This window comes from Phaethon aethereus (assembly GCF_964289735.1).
Source record: "Phaethon aethereus genome assembly, chromosome: 4".
Lineage (NCBI taxonomy): Eukaryota > Metazoa > Chordata > Aves > Phaethontiformes > Phaethontidae > Phaethon > Phaethon aethereus.
Genome location: NC_138578.1, coordinates 4,098,029 through 4,121,298, shown reverse-complemented (window position 1 = coordinate 4,121,298; position 23,270 = coordinate 4,098,029). Strand labels below are relative to the sequence as shown.

The following is a 23,270-nucleotide window of genomic DNA, read 5'->3' as shown; positions in this document are numbered from 1 at the left end:
TCCTCCTGTGCCGCGGGAGCGTCTCGCTTCTGCAGCAGCTGCCAGGTAGGGTGGAAAGAGAAAATATAGCATGTGTTATCTTTCTTTTTGGAAAACATTTTTATCTGCAGCCTCCAAGGTGTGTCTCATTTTAAAACAGCTTCTTTTTTTTTCTCCTTTTTTTGGGGGGTTTTGTTTTGTTTTCCCCAAGAAAATACCCTTTTAGATTCCCTGTTCCCTGAACTTGACCCGGTCCAGCAGCAAGGGCCTTGGTAGCGTGGAGCGGGCTGTGACTCGGAGACCTCTTCGGACTCACACCTCCCGGGGTCACTCCCCAGACCCCAGGCTTTGGGCAGAAACTCCTTCAGCCAGACTAATTCCTTGCTGTCCGTGCCAGTACTGACTCTTCGCTCGCTGTCGCGATTGGCTTTGAAGGAACAGTCTCCTTTAATTTTTCAGCTGCGCTTAACTTTAGAAAGCTGCTATCTTCTTGGGCTTATATTTGTGTGCCGAACGCGAAGGTCACAGAAACGGAAAGGTTAGATGCCAGCCTGGGGTGAAACAGCTAGAAAAGGGCATATTTAAGAGCCCCGACCTTGACTGAAGACGACTGCACATGAGCCTTCAACTAAAGAACTGCGCGTGTTTAATTGAGTTAATTTTATGGGCTCAATACACGCAGAGACTGCATAACAAGTACTAAAAATATACCATTTCCTAATGGTATCTTAAATTCACTTTTAACTACTCTATATTTGAATTAATGTATTCACTGCACTCAAGTTTAAATATGAAGGTTCTGGGTTGGTTTTTTTTTTTTCCCCCCCTCCAGGGAAAAACACTTCCTCCAGCTTTCACCAACTCTGCTGTTCCTTTCGCTGGGCATCCTGAATGGGCTGCGTAAACCATGCCTGCAACTCCTGAATGCCTACAAATATTTTCTCAAGTGGAATATTAATAGCGCGTTATCTTCCAAGGTCTCCTTACTTGAAGGTCAGCAGGCTATTTTGTTGACGTAAGCCTACTTTTGTTTTTCCAAAACTAAAAGTTGTGGTTTTAATTTTTGTTTTTACAAAAGCGGGGGGGAAAAAAGGGAGGAGGGGGGAAGTTTTGTCAGGCCCGTAAAGAAAGAAGGCCAAGTTTGTAGATGCCTGACAGAGATTGCCCTCGAATGTTTTCATTGGCATTGGGTTCAAAAAACGTGTGGATGTGGCGCTTCAGGATATGGTTTAGGGGACATGGTGGCGCTGGATTAATGGTTGGACTTGATGATCTTGAAGGTCCTTTCCAACCTAGTGATTGTGTGATTCTGTGGGTGGCGATTAACGGGGTTTGGTACGGCTAACGGGGCGCTGCCGTAAGCCAGCACTGGCAAATCGTCGGCTACGTTCTCCTGCTGCCTGCCGTGCTCTTTAGGGAGGGCAACTCTGCTGCATCTGCCTCATGATAGACTTTCCCCCCCCCCCCCCCCCCTACTATTCCAACAATCTTAATTCTGAGCTCTCTTTGAGATGATTCTGTAGTTCTGCTCACTGATGTTGGTCACCTACTGGGGAATGATCCCCTTTAGCCAGCCTCCCGCCACTCTGAATATTCTGGATGTGTTGGAAATACCCTGATGAGATAAAGTAAGTCATATATGGCTAGTTACAGATAACTGTGTGTGGATACCATAACGCATGGATTATATAATAAGTGTACTGCGGTAGCTGGTGTGTGTTATTTTTTAAAACAAAAGATTTAATGAAAAATATATTTAAGTACTGTATATACATATATTAACCTATATTAATATGCATACATTTGATCAGATATTTAGTGCGATGCTCTAAAGTTTCTCTGGGTCCACGGTGCTGTTACAGCTTATGTTAAAAGGACATCTTTTTTTTTGTTGTTTTGCAATTGATGGGTTAAAGGCAAGTTAGCATTACTAACCCAATTTGTGTTTAACCGTTTATAGTTTTAGGTTTCTATATGCATTCTTTTGGTCTTGTAAACGTGGGGGAAAAGCAGGAGTAAAAAAATTGAATGGCGCATTCTTTTAAGGGGAATGTCATTTCAGTATACGGAAATTTAAGGGTTTCTTCAGTTTAAGAAAGTTTTGCAGGGTTTGGTTTGGGTTTTTTTTGAAAAAGTTCCTCTGATTTCAGAAAAAAAGGTGCTCTACCTCAGGAGTTAAACCGTGTAGGTTTTACGATGCAGATACGACTTTATCAATATCACTTTCCAGCGTGGACAAACTCTTAGGTGGCACATTAAAATCCCTCAATCCACTTTTACTCCCATGTTCACAGTGGGTTGCGCAAAATCAGTTAGATCTGGCCTAAATTGAAGTTCCCTCAAGACGGCATTACCTAATTCTTTTATCTCTCCAGAACAAGGACCCCAAGGGCCGTTAAGGAACTGAATTACATTTGTGCGGGCATCTAGGCGGGCAAAATCCAGACACTTGCCTTAGACAACGTCACCGCAGGTAGCTAAAGCGCGTACGCCAGCGCTCGACAGCTAACGCGCACATTATGGGTGTCTGTTAAGAAGCTGCTTCTCCTGTTCTGCTCTGTCCGTTTAGCGCACGGAAACTTCTTCGAAGCGTCCGTGGGAAGGTGGACCTGGGAGAAAAATACTGACTTTGGGAACGACTGTCGCGCCGCCCCTGCTGCTCTGACGCGGTAGCGCTGAGGTTGGGAACTTCTCGTTGGAGAAGCTACTCCAGCCTGTTTGATTTTCCACGCGGCGCAGCGGGCTGTGCAAGAGGGAGGTTGTGCTCCGGCTGAAAAGGAGCTCCCCCTTCCTCCCCACCCAAAAATACGCTTGTGTTCCGCAGAAGGGTGTTCGTGGCAGTGTTTCCCCGGGCCGGGGGGAGCAGAGCAAACTTTTTTAAAGAGTGTACCGAACTTTCAAGGACTAGGATCCATCGGCTCTGAAGAAAGAGAAGCGTTCCGGCGGGAGGCAGAGGGGCCAGCCTGCCTGTTAGCAGGGACCAGCTGGAGCTGCCCCGTGCAGCGACTGCAGCTCTCGTCCCAGGGGCTGTTCAAGAGTTAATGCTTTATAAAATCTGAGCAAAAGTTGTTCCTGTCACGATGACTCATGTTAGACAGGTCAAACCTGCACATTTACTTCAGTTTAGCCTAATCATGCATGAACCGAAGTTTCTGCTTGCTTCACTGTCTCTCAGGGCTGGGGTGAAGTTGTATTTTGCAACTGCAGCACATTCATGCTTTTAACCCAAATGTTCACAAATGATAGTACTTTGAAAAGGCACATTCCTCGCCTTTGCCACAGCCTTAACCAGAATGGGAGGGTTTGGGATTTGGGGCTGGTTTGTGGCTGAAAACAAAGCCGGTACGTTCATACCTTCCAGATGCTTGTGGCGACTTCAGAAACGCTTAAAACAGTATTGGGGGGGGGGCGGCGGCGGGCGGGACGAAACGACCACCTTGCTTTGGGAAGGAGAGGTGGGATCCGCCGGCTGCCCTTTGCAGCCGGGGGGAGATAGGAGCGGCCGTTTGCCGTGGGGAGGGGGGCTTCGACCCCCCCTCCCCAAAATGCGGGGAGCGGCGGGGGGCGTCGGCAGCAGGGCCTGGGCGGGCGAGGAGGAGGAGGAGAGGCCGGCAGGGGAGGAAGCAAGGCAGCCAGAAGGCGCCGAGGGGGCTGCCTGGCGGGGAGGCGCGGGCAGGAGATGGGGTTGGGGGGCGGGGGTGAGCAGGGCTCTGGCTACCTCCCGGGGCCGGGGTCTCCCGGCCCCGCGGCGGGGCCGCCCGCCCGTGCACCGGGGAGGGGCGGGGGGCGGGCGGGGAGGTGTCGTGTCCCGTCCCGCCCCGTCCCGCCGGCCGCGGCGGCGCTGCGCCGGGGCGCCCGGACTCGCCCCGCCATGGGCACCGGCCCCGGGACGGGCAGGCGGCGGCGCCCGGGCGCGGGGCCGGAGACCGGTCGAGGGTGCTGTGAGCCCCGGCGGGGCCCTGCCCGCCCGCCCGGCACCGGCCCCGGCAGCAGCAGCAGCGGGCGAAGTTGTTGGAGTTGGCGGTGGCTGCCGTGAGCGGGGCTGCTCTCGGCTCCCCGCCCCCGCCCCGCAGAGACCGGTTCGGTTTGTTGGTTTTTTTGGTGTGTTTTTTTTTTATTATTATTACTAATTTTTTATTTTTTTATTGTTACTATTTTTCTCTTCTGTCTGGTTCTCACCCCAGCCCAGGTGAATGGCCCACGGTGGGTGTCGCTGGCCTCGCAAGGGGAAAATGCTGGCCGTGGGGGTGCTGGCCGGCCTCTCGGTGCTCAGCCTCCTCGCTTACGGCTACTTGTCCTGGGACAGCCTCGGACTCGGCCCCGGGGAGGCGGAGGCGACCGGGACCGGGCTGGGAGAGGGGCTGGGGGACGACGATGCCCCCAACTCGCAGCCCCACATCGTCTTCATCCTGGCTGACGACCAGGGATTCAGAGACGTAGGGTACCACGGATCGGAGATCAGGACGCCCACTCTGGACAAGCTAGCTGCTGAAGGGGTTAAACTGGAGAACTATTACGTTCAGCCTATGTGCACACCATCCAGAAGCCAATTTATCACTGGAAAGTAAGTTTACCGCTTCATCGTTCGCCTCACCAGCTTAAACGCGGTCCCTGTCGAAAAGAGCAGGGGTCGAGCCCGGCTGGCTACGCCTCTGTCTTACCCCGCCGGCAGAGAGGTGCCTTTCCGAGTCGCTTAAAAACCTTGAACAAAACGGACTTTTTAATATGCTTGAACTAGCGAAGTAAAACCTGGCGCTCTGCGAGCCAGCGAGGATTCAGCACCGCCGGCTTCCCCCGCGGCGTGCTGTAGTGCGTTTACGCTTTCCTGCGTGGCAAACAGGCGTGCTAGTTGTCAAGTACCGTCGCGGTTACTTGGGGAGCCATCGGCTCCGGTTTTCTGCGCGACGGCAGAGCGGCGCGGAAAGCGTTACGTTTTCCCCGGTGCGGTCGTTGCAGCCGGCACGGTGGATCGCGGGCCCTCTCTGAGGGTTATGTTGAATTTACGGGATGGTTCCCCAGCGTGTCAGGCGTGGATGAGGGCAGGGAGCCCAGACTCTCGTTCAGGACCCTCTGGGCTTGCAGCATCGCTCTTGTCACCGTGCGATTGGCGCTTTGCAAACGATCGGAAACTTTTAAGAAATAGGTGCCTCACCAAAAGGGTAAAAGCGGTGGGTGGGTATCGTGTTCTTTGCCGTCTCTGGTCAACTGTGTTTTATCATGGTCTGTTAAGTAAATAGCCAGTTACCCAACCTAAGGGCCTTCTTACACGTGAAGGTTAATAAGGATGAGGGAGGGAGGGAGGATACGCGTTTGAACTCTAGGAACGGATCCCAAATAACTCCAAGTGTGGACACATTTACTCTGGAACAAAACCGCCTTGTTTCTGTTTAGCTTAACTCACTTTGACAGGAACAGGGACCTCTTAAAAGAGCAAACCAAAATGAGAAGGGAAAAAGTTACACAGTTTATTTTCTCCTTTCCTTAAGTATAAACAGGAACAAGGCAACGTTAATGTTGCTGGTAAAAGAAACATGTGTTTAAATAAAACAAGCAACCGGCCTGGTGTCTTGCATCTCCGTGTAAGAGCTGGAGGTAATTCCTGGTCTCGGGCTAGTTCCCAGGCTTGCTGGACCAGGGAGATTTGCACGGAGAGCTGACACGTTATCCACAGCTTCTCCACACGTTCTTTTGCGGTGGGTTTTTTTTTTTTCTCCTTTTTTCTTTCTGTGGGCCGTGTCTCAGAAGAGATGTTATTTTGAGGCGCCTACTCACGCATTCGCGAGAACGTCGTTGCCCTGTTAACGCCTTCACGAAGGGACGCGCGTCTCGGGACGGCGTCTAACGCGTCCTGGTTGCCTTTAAACGCCGTGCAGCGGTTGGAAGGCAGGACCCGCGCCAGCAGCGCGCAGCCGGCCAGCTTTCTGAGGACGGCGGTTTGGGAACCGGCGCTTCACAAAGGGAACGTCACGCCGCGCGGCGATGACTCACGCGGCGGCTGGAGGAACGGGACGGCTGGGCTCCAGGGGAACCCGGGCGCTGCGCTGGCTCTCGGGGGCTGCAGAGGTTGTCTAAACATGAAAAAGGATGGAAGGAAAGCACGGGATAACAGTAGCTCAGCCTAGCTAGCTTAATCCTTCGTTAAACATAGAGTAGTTTGCGTGTAAATATATACTAGTAGTAAAAGGTAGGTGCGTTCTGAGGAACCCTGCTCTTTTCGTCGGCTCGTCAGGCGGAAATGGTTCTGCAAAGCTGCCTGCTTTGGTTTTGGAACCTTTTATAGGAAAAAAGAAATTTGCTTATACTTCGTTTTTATTTTCTTAGCCTGCGGGTCTAAAACCATTTTTTTTCATGTTGTTCTACTTTGGGAAGAAAGGCGCAGCGGAGAGAAAGAGCTGCCTCGTGTGCCTGAGAAATAAGGCGGGGGGGGAACGCTGAGGGGCTGATAGGTTTGGGTAGAGGGTTAACAAGGCAGATTCAGAGGATGCTGCTATCCCTTCTGGCTGAAGATAAATGCTAGCGATACCTACTTTTAGTGCTTTCTTAGTAGACGTACCTTAATTAAAATGCCAGGACTCGGAAACTTCTAATCCAGGAGAAGCGCTGTTATTTCTTGAACCCCAAAACGTAACTAGTTCAAGGCTAAAAGCCTGCTCGTCCACCGAAGGATCGCCTGGATGCTCCATGCCTCCCCGTGCACAGACCACGCTCGACGTGTCCCAAACGTTAGCCGACCATCTAGGAAAAACAGGGGGATTGTGTAAACCGGACTCCGTAGGCAGCACCGGCTCACGTCGCCAAGTGGACGTTAAGACTTCAGGCAGAAAGACTTTGACTCCTCCAAATTCTTCGTAGACCTCCAGCCAGCCCCTCTAAGGCTCGTGTTAGCGAAGAGACCCTTCTTTTGGGTGCTGTCCCATGCGAGCGCACGCGCCCAGGGAAGGAGGTTGGAGGCGACGCGTTAAAAGGAAGAGGTAGAATTAGCTCTTTTGTTTTTTTTTTTCTCCCCCCTTCGCGCGGTGCCACAGCAGAAGAGCCGTGGTGAGCCTGTTTTTCTGGCCGGCTCTGCTTCCCTCTCTTTGCTTTCTCATGCCCCATGCGCAAGGCTCGAGCCTACTTCCACTGCTTGCTTTCTGCCGGTACTACCCCCTTCCCCATCCGCTCCCGCAAAAGCTATCGCTTTTAGGCTAAGCTGCCGCAGGTCCTTTTCATTTTGGGCTTTATGGATGGGTGTGGGGAGGGGTTCGCAGCTGTGCTGAACCTTGGGGACAGAGAAGACGAGCCTGAGCCAGCGGGCCGGGCGCCATGTGCGGTGCGCTGGGCCCGCGGCGGCTCTCGGGCAGCGGCTCGGCCCCCGCTCCGCGGCGGCACGACTGCGATGGCAGAGGTGACCCGGGCTCTGCCTTGTGCTGCTGCCGGGACTGCTGCGGTTCCCGCCCGAGCTCCTGCAGCTGGATTGGCAATGCGGTGATCGGTGGGTTTTGGAGACTCGTCCCTATAGTTGCGTTGTGCTGGCGTGAGCCGGGCGGTGGCCTGCATATACTCGGGAGGTTATGGACCCGCTGGCAAGTTGCAGAAAGGCTGCAGGCCTGTTTGGTTTGGGGCTTTTTTTATTCCTAAGGGATGTGGTGGAACGTAAGTTGTCCTCCAGACCAATTGTACGGTGTCCTAACAGTGGGTTTTTGTTGCTTTCTCCTTGAAAGGAACAGGCATGCTTGAATAAACTACATAACTTAAGCAGAAGAGCTCAGGATACCAAGCTTTAAACTCGTGCTGAGGTGAAAACCATCTTACACAGGCACGGAGCGAGGGGAGAAGAAATCTCCGTGTGTGTGTGTACATCAGCCGTGCTGGAGTATCCTTAAGATAGAGAGAGATGTGAATGGGGTACAGAACGCAACTAAACTAAAAGACAACTTTTTAACTCATCCGTGAAAGAAATGAGAAATAAGCACATTTCTGTTGTTCATCCTATTGTAATTTACCTAGAAGAACACCAAAAAAAATGGTGGCTCAGACTTCAAGTCTTCAAGTTCTTCCCCCCTGGGAAAAGGGGTTGAGGACGCACGAGCAGCTGGCTGGCCAAGCGCTTCCTGAGGCAGCTGCTGTATCCGCGTGCTCGATGCCTTTGGTGATTTTTTCATTGCATCAATAATCTCGTAGACCAGTTTGGTAGTACGGTTTAAGAAGATCTTGATTTATGGACCCGATACAGGTCGCGTAATGCACAAAGACTATCTAAGATTATTTGTGTGTGAAGTTTTCTGCATGTGCGTGTGTGAGAGCGGGCGGAGATGAGGTAGGGAGCGTAAGATTGATTTCCTATGGTCACATGTGGTATTGCTTATTGAGATAATTTGTTAAGTTACGTTATCATGAAGAGTCATCTCCTTTTTAAATGAAGAATTATTGAAGCATAGTCAGTGTGTGGGCAGTTTCCCAGAGTTTTTTTAAGAAATTTTGAAAGGCTATGACTAAAAGGAGGAGTATTCCTTTGAGCTGGTGAGACAAAAAGGCTGTAAGCTTAGATGAACATCTGTTGGGGTAGCTGACCCAGTTCCACAGAGGGTATTATGCAGTGTAGTTGTATTTGCTGGAGCAATACTTAATTTAGCGAAGGAAGTAAGACTGACTGATAAGAAGAGAAGAAATCTAGACATAATATGCCATAAATTTTTTTGGCATTATGTAGGCAGCAGACAATTACTTCCTCTTCTAGGCTCCCAGTTTTCTGCTGGCCATCAGGCCTGTAAGCTTAGGAGCGCTACATGCACTGGAATCCCTTTGGGCCGCAGAAAGGTTCCCGAGCTACGCGAGAGGAGGGATCTCTGTTTGTAGAAACTGGTGCATAGTAGGGTTACAGATCACAGTCGAGCCCGGACTCCCTTTTACAGTGAGCGTTTATGGATCGTGGAAGTCTGACACTAATCTCAGGAATGAGCTCTCCACGGCGGGTGGGATGTGGAGATGGAAGATGTTAAGAAATGTTGAAGGACTGGAGAAATGCATCCTTTCTTTTTTCCCTGGGAAATATTGAGATTTTGCTCATCCGAAGCAGACAGATACTGAGATTTTGCTCATCCGAAGCAGACGGAAATATGTTGTACAATCAGTAAGCATAATCAAAGTGTTATTTTAATAGAAATAATTATATCTGTTATCTAATTATTCAAGTATAACACGTTTATAAATATCTATAGCCATATATACCTAGTTAGTATGTAGTCTCTTGTAGACCTCCCTGGGTAGCAATACGTAGTTCACCATGAAAAACGACAAAGTCTGGGCAAAGTAAGGGTGATTGAAGTAGACTAGAGGAAAGTGAAAATACTTTGAACTGAAAGCAGCACAGTTGACTGGCAAGCAAACAGAAAAACTGTCTCGTGGGGGTTCAGACTTCTTGGTAAGACTTCTCTTTCCCTGCCTCCTGGGCGCATGATGGTCCAAACTGCATTTTCAGCTGTTTGGTTGCTCTGAGAAGGATCCAGTGCAATGGCGTGTGACTGGGAAGTCATCTTCTGTGCTCTGAGTTGAAGGGTCTCAAAGACTTGATGGGAATACTGGGAAACATATGTAACGCTCCATTATATATATTCCCGATTTTGTAGTTAACGAAATATGAAGGACTGCAGAAGATCAGCCTGAAGTATCAAGAGATGGTCTGATACTTTATCTGCTCTGAAGTAAAGAGACGTGGCAGTCATCGGTCCCGAGCTTAATTCCCATCAGTGTTTCCATTAAGAACCTGGATGATGAAATAAAATGTTCCGATTAAAGATGCCACTGAGATAGGAGGGACTGCCAGCGTTAAGGGACTGCAGCGATATTGAAAATCATCTTGACAAGTTAGAGAAATAATCTGAAAAAAAGCAGAATTCAAGTCAGCAGTGATAAATAGAAGATACTATGCTGGAGCAAGAATAACTTTACAGGCAGAGGATGGTGGGTAACGCTTAGACAGCATTTATTTAGGAAAGTAGCTGGAATTATAGCGAATCATGCACGGAATATAAAGTCAGCAAGGTCATGCTGTTACGGAAAAGAAAAAAAGGCAAACATGAAACCAGTTTGTATAAACAGGGGAGCCTGGTAGGTATGTGCAGCAGCCCTTCTGCTCTACAGCTGGAGCACCTCTGTGCCCAGACTTGGGCATCGCTCTCCAAGAGCACTGTGCATAACTGGCTAGCGTCCAGGTAAGGGTGGTCAGGTATCTCAGGAAGATAACCGTGGAGAAAAGCTCAGAAGAAATGGAGTTGTTTAGTCTAAAGAAGAGAAAAATGAGGAGGGATGCGGTAAGTCTTTGGTATTTTAAGAGCTGTGCGAAGAGGAAGGGCATAATGTGTTTTCGGTGTCATGATGGGTGGTAGAAGAAATGAGGGGCTTTCGTGAGCAGAGGGAAAAAAACTTCAGGTTAGATAATAGGGAAAACCTTCAAATGCTAAGGATTGTGAAACACTGGAATAGCTGGCTTTGGGAAATTGCTGAGTTTCTTCATTGGCAGTCATTAAGAACAGACAAGGCAAATATGTCAGGAATGACATAATGTAGTCGAATCTGTCTTGGGGAAAAGGGCTGAACTGGATGGCTTCTCTTCCAGCTCGTATTCATCTGTAGCTCATATTCATCTGTGGCTCATTTGCAGTACGTATTAGCTACAGAAGGCGTTCTGAAGGAGGGTGTTCATAAAATATTTTTAAACGCTGGAGATGATTTTAGCGTTCATTCTGAGAGAAAGTAGTCTGTGTGAAAGTTTCATTGCCGCTTTCTCCTAGAAATTCCTGCTTTCCATATCCTCATTTCCTCTGAAAATTTTTGAGATTCCCCCCCCCGCCCCCAGGCCTTCATAACTCTTGCGGTATGTAATTATTTATTCCTGCTGACTTCTTTCAGGACAATTTGTGGGACTGCTGCCAAAGATGTTGAGGTATCTTTTTCCATGTTCTTGTTAACGTCTTTCACTTAGGATGACATTGTCCATATATACGTGCGTGTGTGTCTATAGACGCGCAGCATACACAGAGAATGAATATATGATTAAATGCACGGAGTTGCTTTTCTTGGTGGTGTTCTGCCTCTGTGCTCTCCTCTGTTCGTGCTGCAGAAAATTAGATCCAGGTACTGAACTGCTCGGTGGTCTCAAGCTAGAAGCAGCCTGTTCATATCGCCATCATCGCTAATGCAGCGTGCAAAGGAGCACTTGGAGGAAAGAGCTGGGAAACAATACGTGCAAGCAATAAAGGTTCAAAAAAATAACATGGAAGAAGTAGCAAAGCGTAGTACAGGTTGTGATAACTTTTTCTTGCGTTCCTTTCTGGCAAGAATATCATTTGATAGTTTAGGTCCGCTGCTTATAAGACAAACATGGTTATATATGTCCGATAACACTAACTAGAGAGTGGAAATGGATTAACTTTTTTTTTTTCGTTGTCCAATTTATACCAAGTGCAGTAAATGTTAAGAAACACAGTTGGAAATAAATCTACAAAACCTGTGATTGTAAATTATCGGCACTCTCAGGAGTTTAAGTTGTAGACTTTTAGCCTGTGCTTTGTTGGTGGTTTTGGGGGGTTTGTTTTGGTGTTTTTAACTGGAAAAGAGAAATTATATTCCATGGAAACGCTAGGTTTAAAATAATTAAGGAATTTTGCTCATACAGCATTATTCCTGATATGTTTGCTTTGTAATTGGTGATGCATATTGCTGCCTATAACAATAACTGGAATGGGGGGTGGTGGTGGCCTCCTCTTATAACCACCCTCACTTCTCAGTGTTACTCTTCCTTCAGGAGGCCCTGTAAGCGAATCAAGACGGGGAAACCCAGATGGGTGTCTGGAAATAAAACTGTGTAGTAAAAAGGAGGGGTTTATTTTCATGTCAAAGGATTTAGACCAAATTTCTTCACCGAGAGGGTGGTCAGGCATTGGAACAGGCTGCCCAGGGAGGTGGTGGAGTCGCCATCTCTGGAAGTATTAAAAAAAAGGTGTGGATGTGGCGCTTCAGGACATGGTTTAGGTGACACAGTGGCGCTGGGTTGATGGTTGGACTTGATGATCTTGAAGGTCCTTTCCAAGCTTTGTGATTCTGTGACTCTCTGATCAAGTTAGATGGGACTTAAAATGCGGACAAGTTAAATGCATGTTTTCATTAAAATACTTAACATTTCATAGGAGGATTTGCCAGATTTACGAGCTAGCGGTCATTTGTGACCTTTGTGACACCTGTGTTGGTGATAATATCAGACCCCGGGGGTTGTTTTCGTAACTGTGTATATCTTGGTTCTGGTTTTGAGTTTTTCTGCGCTTTTGGTTTTAAATCAGTTTTGTACTTGTTTTGTTGAATCGGGGCCTCTGCACGCATTAATGCAATATTGTTTTAAGGTAATGGAGATCTTTAAACTTATAAAACGTTTGATCATTCTTGAATTCATTTAAAATGTGCCCTTCTTTGTTGCTGTTGTTGTTGTTGTTCCCATGATGTGCCTAGGAAAGCAGTCCTCATAGAATTGAGGACATTCTTATGGTAATATTTCGTATCCTTAGAGTAATATTTCATTAATATGTGCACAGGACAATAAAAATCATAATAAAATATGATAAACTAAAAGTATACACATTTATTTTGTATTACCACACGTCAAGAAAGATGAGTGGATGAAAACTGAGCCATTAGGTTTGTAGAACTTGTGGTTATTTTTTTGATTTTATTTTTACAAACTAATATGATAATCTATTTCAAATTTTGGCGAGTTAGATTTTATTTTCCCTTGTGTTGTAGTAATTGGTATGAATCGATTTTTATATGAAAAATTTATCATTTGTTGTGGAATCTGGTAATTTCCATTAGAAGTATAAAAAGTTAATGTTTAATAACAGGTAGCATTTGACCCACATGGGCAATTGCTTCTTCAGCGCACAACACTTGATGCTGCTTTTTTCATGTTCTACTCCAGACTCATACAGTTTCTTGCAGCGTGAGGAGCTAGCACTTTCTCAGTAATTCCTAGCTGTAAATCTTTGAGACTTCCTGTTTCCCTTATATTTTTTGCCTTGTTTTGTATTGATTGGTAGGCAGATTTTCCATCTTCAGGTGAACTTGCTCAGTTTTTGAATGTATGCTTAAGAATGAATGACGTAATTTTACCAGCCTTCATTCATTAGATTAATCGAAGTAGTGCAAGGTAAACGAAGATTGCGCCTGTCTGAGTGATCCTGCATAGGATATGTTTGCTTTCTCTGTATCAGTAGACCCAATGTAAATTGGTATGCTGAAATGCAATATGAAGAGTTCAGAAAGAAATCAAGGTAACGCTAATGGGTAACAAATTTAAAATATTAATATTAAAACCATTTTAACCATTGAGGTTTGACTGAAATAGCTTTTAACTTTTTGTGGTCTGTGGTGAAATTGAAAAATTTTACATGGGGAACTTTATTGTATCTGCTGACTCACAATAAGAAATAAGTTCAATGTTGGACTCGATGGTCTTAAAGGTCTTTTCCAACCTAAGCGATTCTATGATTATATTTCTCATGATTCTAGTTCAACTGCAATTGTAATATGTGAATCAACTGTGTCAGCTATCACTTGCTTAGCAATTCAGGCTGTCGTCACCGTATTATCAAGCTCTATGTTGAGGCGGGGGGAACGTTGCTAGAGCTAGAAAACAAACCTGGGATAATCCAATACTTCTTAATATGCTTTAAATACAAAATTATCTTCCCAAATGCATATATGAAGAGACTGTATTAGATAATGAACGTTGGAGTAGACTTTATTAATATCCTAAGTATGCCGTGGCCCCAGAACCTTCATTTTCAACCTCGGGGCAGAAAATCAACGTGTGGGAGCCAAACCTGTACGTTATTTTTCCCACGCTTAAACACCTGATTAATGAAGACATTTGTGCCATGACACCTTTCTCCCTGTCCTGGCACGTGGTGTTTGTAGGTGCTTGGTTGTCCCCCGCGGACGAACTGCATCTTGCGGAGGGGCCCGGGTGTGAAAGGAAGCACCGGCAGGTGGGTGATCTGGGGGTTCCTCGCGCACGGGGGAGGGAGGAAGGTGGGAACGAGCAAGGAGCTAGTCGTGGTTTACATCTGAGGCACCAAGGGTGCGTTCCCATCCCGCGCGTTGGAGGAAAAAGGAGTCCAGTGCCTCCTTTAGAAGGCATAGAGTAAGTCATAGAAATGTATGTGGTTATTAAGATTTATTAAGCATAAACATGGAAGTGTTTATGCCACTATTTGGAAGCTCTAAATGATATTTAGAAGAGTACAAAAGGAGGTCCCGCAAATCTTAACCTTGCCTAGAGCCACAATCCTCAGCAGATAACGTAGAATCGGGCCGAAACTCCCTCCTTCGGTCTCGGGTTGCTTAGGACGCCAAGTGAAAGGCAGACCTTGCGGTGCGTCTTGCTAGGTTATCCGTTTCCAGCGTCTGTTGTACACGTTGCGTGGTCTGATGATCGTTTTGTGGAGATCCGTGTGATAAAGGTATTTGAAAATATGATTTATCAGCGCTCTCAAGTTCTCTTCCTCTTAAGTGTTTGTTGTATTATGGCACAGAGTGGTGGCATCCAGGCAGTTTCCGTGATGGACAGTGGAAAACTGTAATTTCCCCCTTGTTGAACATTAAAATATTCAGAAGAATCAAACGCATGCCTTCTAATAATTAAAAATACTTGGTATTTAGTACTAAAAGCAAGACAGTGTCCTTATTTCTTGAAGATACTTTAATCTGATCATAGAGAAATGCAAGATTTGAACTAAATTGCTCTGGCTTTCATTTTGCTTTTATTTTTACTTTTTGGGGAAAAAAAAATATTTCAACTTTTTGGAGTGCATTTTAATTCCAATACATCCATTTATCAGAATATTAGCTGTTTTCTAGATAGATCTCCTGTGTCCATTTTCAGACTGAGTCCATCTTCCTCTTCATTTACACATTTTAAAGAGTTGCTTCCCCGATAGAGAATATCGTACCCTCACGAGATAGCGTTGTGTAATATTTCTTAACGTTTATAGAACACAAGTGGGTACCAGGGTACTACTGTGGAGGCAATCTCTGTGATAATAAGCTCTCACTAAAAATGAGTTTCCTTCTGTTTTGAAGAAGGAGAAGATTACAAATGTGAAGAAACATTACAATTTGAGGAAAATGTGAGGCTGGAGGGAGTGGAGGAAAGTAGTCTTAGGGTAGGGAGAAGCGGTGTAGTATCTTTAGGCTAAATATAGTCTAATAGATATACTGTTACCTCAGAAATTGTGCCTCTCTGGATTTAATAAACTTTGTCAAAACAATACTTACCGTCATGTTTTACATACTTAGTTTTACTTGTCATGTATTATAGTTCACAGAATCATAGAAGACTGGCTTTGAGGGGACCTCTGGAGGCTGTCTAATTAGGCCTCCTGCCAGCTTATATTACATAGCAGGGACACGCTGGCTTTATAAACTTTCTTTTATCGTTCCTTTCCTCCTGGAAATAAGAAAAGATTGCAGAGTATTGGAGAAATTGGAATCGAGACTGTTGTTAGGAAATTCCCTAGCTTTACCAGGTTACCAATTGTGGTGAACTTAAGAAAACTCTTTCATGAACAGTTTTTCATCTTCCCATTCATCTCTTAAAAACAGGCATTTTCTTTTTTCTTTTTAAGGGCCAGCTGATGAAATTAGTCTGGTGAATTTGTTCATGTCCCCAGCATAATGGCAGCTCCTTCCTTAGCTGCTCCATGGTCCTGTTTTCAAGAGGCTCCAGAGGAAGCTGTTCTAGTACGTTCGCTGCCTTCTCTTAAAGCGGTTTGTACTTCCCTTACTCCCATCGTTTCAAACTCCCTCTGATTCGCAGGCTGCTTCTAGAATTTACCCTCCCGTAGGATGCTTTTCTTCAGTTTTCTCACCGCCCGATACACAAAGGTGAGGTTCGGAGCTGGATTTTTGTTTTGTTGGATCCAACAAACTTGGATTCGTTACTGTGCAAAAGGCAGGGCCGGGGGGAATCTCATCCCTGCCTTCAGCTACCTCCTGGGAGGAGCAGGCTGCCCAAAGGGGTTGTGCCCTTTCCGTTCTTGGCGAAATTTGAAGTCGACTGGGGAGTGCCCCGGGCAAGCCGGTTTAGCTTGGAATTAGCCCTGCTTTCGTCGGGGGTGGGACCAAACGACCTCCACAAGTTGCTTCCAACGTAAATTATCTTGCTGTTCTAACTGGTCGCAATAAAATTCCCGCTGGAGGGGAGGAAGGCGCAACTTCTGTGTTGTTTCTCCACCTGTAGAAGTACTCGGGGCAAAAAAATGAAGTATTTGGAGTGTTTGCCTGTTTGGTTTATGGCCTTCTTGGCTAGTCTGAACACTCACTCTCCTGAGTCATGGTAATTACACCCCTATTAAAGTCTTCTTTCTTTAAGAACACAGCATACTGATGAGAATATAAGACCACGGCATTTAGCATTGTATCTCAAATTCTGAACGGTCACCCCTACTTCTACCAGATCTATGCGGGAAGTATATACGTCACTAAAGATAGAGAGACTTACATGTGTCAGGTATGGACTTCGCTGAAGCAGTTATGCAGTTTGTGAGATGTATTGCTGTCTTCTTTCTGCTTAACTTCGTTTTGCTGTTGCTGTTACAGTATGGAATTCATTTTACTAGGAAGATGAGAATTCGACCCTGTATGCAGTGCAGAAGGAAGATCACATTTCCTTCGCTCTTGATTTTGTAGCTCTACAGTTTTGGCCCTTTCACATTGCAAGACGTTTAAGACATCATTTAAGATTTAAAAGAATGAGCTTCTGATAAACGGAGGAATATCTGGCCACCGTGGTAAGACTAGGTGTATATGCTGTAAGTGATGCAGTCTTACGTAATGATTAATGATGAGGGAGTACCGTTTGGCACTTACAGCCCCGTTGAGTCTTCACTCTGTCACAGATTTCATTTCGTAGCCTTTGGCAGCGATGTGCTTCCCACGGTGAGACTGTGTGTAGCATCGCTCAGAGTTTTCAGGTTCTCTGTTGATTTCAGTGTTTTGTACGGTTTTGCCACCTGGGCCGTTTGCGTGGTTTATATATTGGGTTTCCATTCCTACCTGCTTCTGTTTTCGTGTTCCTTGCGTCAATTCGAAATTTTGAGGACTGTTTTGCCTGGTGGTGATGAGGCTTTGCCCAATGAATCTTGCCCGGCTTGAGTTGATTGCAGACTGGAGCCCAGCAGCAGGCGGCTTTTTGGCCTCCGTTTGGAGGAGTCAAGTATTTCCACAGACATTTTCAGTGGAAATGCTCCTGCTTGCTTTGAGCTCGGAACCTCCTATATCGTACATCCTATTTCTGCCATGCAAAACGTTGGCTGTTTTCCACTGGGGAATTGTAGCTCGAGTAGCGTGTTGATGTCTTCTGTACTAACCTCGAGGCTCTTATCTGTGTTGTTACTGGAAGCCAAGTGATTTTCTTCAGCGTCCTTTTGATGCTCTGCCTGCTGCCCCTAAATGTGGCCTTGACGTGCACTGGAGTTTAACAGTCTGCATTCACGCTGTTATCTCCTACGCTACATTTCTTAACTAGGCATGATCTTTACCGGTAAGCCGATCTGACGGGTTTTGTTAGTACAGGCGTAGCTTTTTTGTGCAAGTCCTTATAGTGCTTTTGAATCTGGGAAAACTGCCGGCTCGAGTTGACGCTCTCGTATTCAACGTGCTTCCTCTATGTAACTGAGTCATACCTGCTCACTTCAGTAACAAAACCATGTATTTTGCTACCGTTAACCATGGTGAGTCAGCTTAGGTAAGGCAAAATTAAGTTTGTGGGCTGTCTTGCTTAATAACCAAGTCACAGTCTGAGCCATCAGAGTAACGCACTTCTGTGTGAAATGATTTCATGTCATAGTTGGGGGGGGGGGGCGCGTTTCTGTTCCTTAGAAAATTATTGGTCTTCATAATAATTGTATTTAGAAGCAGATACGGGAGAAAAAATTGTAAGCAGTCAGTCAGATGACAGAGATTTTACTTTCTGACCTTGGGATCGTTTGCCCAGGTTCATGTGTTCGGTAGGGTGAAGGTGCCCGTCACATACGAGGAAAAAGTGTCAACAATCCCTCTTCCTTCCCTGTTAACTAGGAGAGAGCTGTCTCCTGGTTTGTGTCTCTCTTTTGGTGTATGCATGTTCTAGAAAAGAAGGTGAGAGTGGCCCAGGCGTGATGGTAGGGATGCTTGTGTGAGAAGAGGTGTTTTTTCTAACTGACGCTGAATGCAGTGAAGCTGATAGTAATTGTGAATTAAGAATAAGTTCCTGTGTTAGAATAATCGATGTGAATTACCGTATGGAACATATGAATGGAAAACACAAAACCCAAACGTTTTGAACGTTTTCAAATTCAGGTACCTGTGCCAAGCATTAGTTTTGGTATTCATAATGCGAAGTTTTGTGTAAGAAAAGCAGTGGTAGTTGAAAATAATATGGCTGGCACCATGAAAAGCAGCATTTTTGTGCCAGTTCGCCCCTTAGGGTGTAATCAAGCCATTACACATACCCTACTGCTGGCATTTAACGTAGATGCGAATGAAAGCACCAGGGCTGGGACCCTGTATGGTCATGTATCTGTATCTATGTGTATATCTATAGTTGGTGGAAAAAAATGGACGTCTCTGAGGAGGTGACTCAGAAGACCTTAGTTACAGGCTAAAAGTATATGACTGCTCTCCCTCGGAGTAAAACGTGCAGAGTAGAATTCTTTGCGCCTTACCACGCGTGCTTTCTGACAGCCGGGGAAAGATATAACGAAGAGTGAGTTCTGCTGGATAAAGTTCTTTCAAGAAGGATCATGGCAGGTTTAGTTACTGGGGCCGGGGAGAAGTTGGGTAGTAGCTAGAACATACTACAAGGATTACTACCTCTATCCTGGTCTAAATCTCCTCTTGGATTGCCTCTGGGGCCGCAGGCAGACAGCGTAACTTGTCCAAGCTTTGGTTTGCACATCTGTATCGCTGAACCTGCCTACGGCGTTGCCGCTACAGGCTTGGAGCCGGGGAGGTGTCTGAAATTTAATCAGCATTTATTTACTTGACCCAGTTGCCAGTTCCTTCCACGATCTCCCGTCCTTCTAGGGGAAAAGCGGAGGAAATTATGATGTCCGTAGTAATACTGGTTCTCTGTGCGACGCTTCCCTCCCGACCTTCAGGATGCCTCTTTTTTCCACACTATCCCCCCCAAAAAAACATTCGAGCCTTTCAGTTTGCTCCAGAATCAGCAGCCTCCCAGACTCCTTCCAGGCTCTCCTGGATACCAGCCCACCAGGTTGTCCTTTTGGAGTCTCCTGCCTGCATCCGAGGCCGATCAATTTGGCTGCCCAGGCTTAAATCCATTGTCTTCCTCCCCCTCCTCGTCCTATCTCCAGCACTAAGTGAAGGGGGAGCCAAGCCAAGTCTTCTCCACAAGAAAGAATTGTCCTGTCCTTTACTTCTCTCTCCAATTCTTCAGGTAATTTTTGGCAGAATAGCAAGCTTGATGTATCCTTCAGACACAATCAGAATTTATGTTCATGTTAATCAGTTGCCGGCACGCATGCATGCAGCTTTTGTATCTGTAAGGTAAGAAAATTTATACTTGCCTTATCAGAGTATTTTAAGGCTGGATTAATTACAGTTGATGACAGCAGTAAATACGCTTTAAGGAGTATCATGGATAATACTCCTTGCACAGTTCTGAAAATCTTGTAAAACAGTTTAGAAGCCTGCTGCCAAAGGAGATTCTTCTAAGAAATACTTGATTTTTACCCAGTAGCTTTCCACCAGCGCAGCGTTCTAAAACTGGAAGAGAAGAGGCGGTACTAACAGGTAGAAGAAGGAACTTTACAAAGGTTGTGCGAGTCCTGAGAATGCTTGAAAAGAAAACAAACCTAAGGCGCTTGGAAACACTTCAGGGGTTTCTGATTACGTATGACATGATTCCATACGTGCTGTGATACGATATACAAGGCAAGACTAATTCACCTTTTAAGTTCACCCTTCTTTATTCAAACCAAAGCGTGCTTCACTGATTTACTGCGGGTCCTGGAATTCAGTCCTCTGCTACCGCCAGCTTGTCTCAGCAGCGCAGGGGAACTCGTCACGCTCGGGTTTGCGACCCGGGACGAGACCAAGGCGCTCTCGGTAAAGAAGACGCTCTTGTTACAGCGGCGGCGTCCTGGGCTCAGCCCCGCTCCGCGACGGCGGGCTTTGCCGGGCCCGGCTCCCGCGGCAGCGGGGAGGAGCTGGCCCTCTTTGCGCCGACGCGTGCGAGTCGAATGCTGCGCGGCTCGAAGGGGCTCCGAGGTTTCTTTCCTCGGCTGTTCCCTGTGGGTCCAGCTGCGTGTGGGAGAACCGCAGCTTGGGCTGACCGGCCTGGGCACGGCTGCCGCTCTCGGGGCGTTCGTCATCGCGGCTCCCGAGCGGAAGCTGGCTTGCTCTAGAAAACGGGGATTTAGGAAATCTGAATAAATTACCTAGTCCATCCTGCTTCAGGAAACTGTAACAGAGATGCTATGAAAGTACATGGGAATAACTTCTTCCTAAAGACCTTCAACAGAGATTTCCACTCTTTCATGAGCGCTCTTAGCTGTAATTTCAGGTATATGGCTTTTGAATTGTCTGACTTCCATCTTTCTTGCTGCAGGTTAAGCCTACGATCTCTTGGCAATCCCCAAGCGAAAAACTCGCTTTGCTACAAAAAGGTGGTAAATCTCCTGCAGGTCTGAAGCCTATTATCACGTCTCTGCTCTTCGCTTCTCTAGCCTGAGTGAAATCGGTTCTTTCCGTCTTTCCGCATAGATCTTGCTTTATGTACCTCTGATGACTCTTAATTCTCCTCTGGACTTCTTATATTTGGGCCTATTTTTCAGGAAAAGTGATGCCCAGAACAGGACGCGATGTTCCAGTTGAAGTTTGACCGGTACTGCTGCGATATTTTCTTCTAAATCCTGAAGTTTCTAAAATACTTTCACTGTTGAGCAATTAGAAGGCAGTACATCAGCTCCTTTACTGGCATGAGTTTAGCTCAGCAGAAAGTCTGGCCAAAGCATCTGGTGTATCAAAGAGCGTACGGTTCTTTTTCCACTGCCGATGAGTAGGAAATGTCACTGGGACAACAGATCTCGGGCTATTTTTACCAGTTCAGCTGTGATCTGCAAAATAAAACAAGATGATCCTCCTTATGGGTTCGTTCCTGTTGGAACACCCACCTTCTGGTGCGGCGCAAGGTCGAAGTGCGCTCAAGCCACCCCATACCGCAAACGGCCCAGTTTGAGGTTGTCCCCCGTCTGGCCTGAATGCTTGGGTACGAAGCAAATGCATTTCCTTTTCCTCTAACAGACTTGAAAAACCTCTGTCGGCTGTTTTATTGCCGTACTTGAAACGGGGTGTCGCACGTTTTACTTAACCAGTCGCTTTTCTACATCCCCCTAAGGTGGTGCTTTTTTTTCCACAACATCGAGTGTTGCTGACTCCTCTGCAGATTGGGTTATCGGGAAGCCCCAGATCTTTTATTTTTCCTCTGAGAAAATAAGTTTGTGCCGTTGATTATTCCTACCTGAAAGCACCACTTTGCAGTTGTTGTACGTGAGTCGCCTTCTGTTTAGTTCAGGCTATTCCTCTATCTCAAGTTCGTTTTGGATTGCAGTTCTCCTCTCCAAAAGGCAGCGCAGCAGTTCTACTAGCGCAAATTCACGGTCTGCGCAGGGGATGGAATGTGCCGCCTATAAATTTCACTGTAAAAATGTATTCGTAACCCGTGCGAGAATGATCACTATAAACGTAATTAACCCAACTGCTTTTTACTTATTCCTCACAGACGTATTTTAAGAATGAAAAAGCCTGTAGCTTAAATACATTTATTCCAAATTCTTCATCTTGGAACCTGAAACTGAATGGGCCGGATATATTTTCAGGATTAGTTAAGGAAATCGCGTGGGTATTTCATGATGTCTCTTTCAGCCTTGGGCTTTTGGAGCCTCGGGTGTTTGCTTTGGTGTGGTTTTGAGGTGTTTGTACTCTCCCTTCTCTGCATTTCTGGTTCACCAAACAAAATAATTATCTTGGGTTTTGGCATTACCATGTCAAATGAGCCACGTCATTCTCAGTGCATCCTGCTGTGCTAGAGTATCACTGGGTGTCATCTGCAGGTATTACATGAAAATAGGAATAGGCTGATTGTCAGGTCTTAATTTGTTTCCATATTCCTCTAAAGAAATGAGGTGAACAATTACCTCAGGGTGGACAGAACCTTCTCCATAGCCGTGTTGTTGTGCTGAAGCTGGCGGTACAAGCTGGGAGACCAGGCTGTCCTGGTTTGAACCTCAGTTGTGCACTTCTGACGGTGAGCAAGGAAGGATTTGCCGTTTACAAGTTGTAATTCCTCCAGAGGTGGGGCTGAGCATTGTGGCTTCTGGACCTTCAAGATAAATTTGCTTGAGTATATTTCTTCCCCAAAAACTGTCTGTATTGCAAGTCAAGGTGATCATAAATCATATGCAGGGCCAGAAAGCTAATATGCAGGTACAGCTCCTGTATTCAACAAGTACACTCGTACTCTTTAATATTCTCATGACTTTGTTTCTCTGCCGAGGAAAGACCAATTTCATGAATTAATGGACATTGACGTATGAGGGCATTTTCTTAAAAGCCTTTGAAGCTTTCAGGCCTTTTGAAGTAGGCATACGGTGTTTAACGGCAAGGACATTTTCTACGAAATTACTGTTGGGGCCTCATTAGGTTTTAAAGATTAGAGATGACCAATCAGGCATGCTCCAGGTGTTTCCTCTACTATGGCTAATGGCTGTTTTTATTAGCAATATGACCTTTATTTTCTTTTGAATCATGTCCAGCAAAATGGAATTGTCACTTATTATCAGCGAATTAGATTTTGGTTTCAGGAATAAACCATGCAGGTTCTCAATTGTGCCTGAGACTTTCTCCTCGCCCTCTCCAAAGAACGTGGATTATGATGAAGGAGGTAGGAAAAATAATCCCGTACTAGATCGCAACCATCAAGATTATATCACAAAAATGTGAAATTGTGCGTTTCTTCAGTTAAGCTAGCTTTACTGGAGAGGGCAGTGTCTGTCGCTCAGCCACGGATTCCTGGTTTTTGTACATCACCAGTTTTTGTGGTCTTTTTCTTTAACGTAATAAAACATCCTTGTGAATTGGGCAGATTCCATGCACAGTATTGTAATTTAGTAAAATTCAGTGTTACTTACAATTTTCAGAAGCCAGAAGATTTTAATCCTTCAGTGTTCAAAGTAATAAGGGCTATAAAAGTACCCAGCCTT

The 23,270-nt window shown here is 46.0% G+C and overlaps 1 protein-coding gene across 1 annotated transcript in view; it reads left to right on the top strand.

The window, feature by feature from the left end:
- Window positions 1-3,594: 3,594 nt before the first annotated feature.
- ARSJ (arylsulfatase family member J) overlaps window positions 3,595-23,270 on the top strand; it is a 44,306-nt gene continuing 24,630 nt past the window's right edge. Inside the window, exon 1 of the mRNA XM_081999342.1 lies at window positions 3,595-4,543. Coding sequence (XP_081855468.1) covers window positions 4,173-4,543 — 371 coding nt within the window. The 5' untranslated portion in view covers window positions 3,595-4,172. The remainder of the gene's footprint in view (window positions 4,544-23,270) is intronic.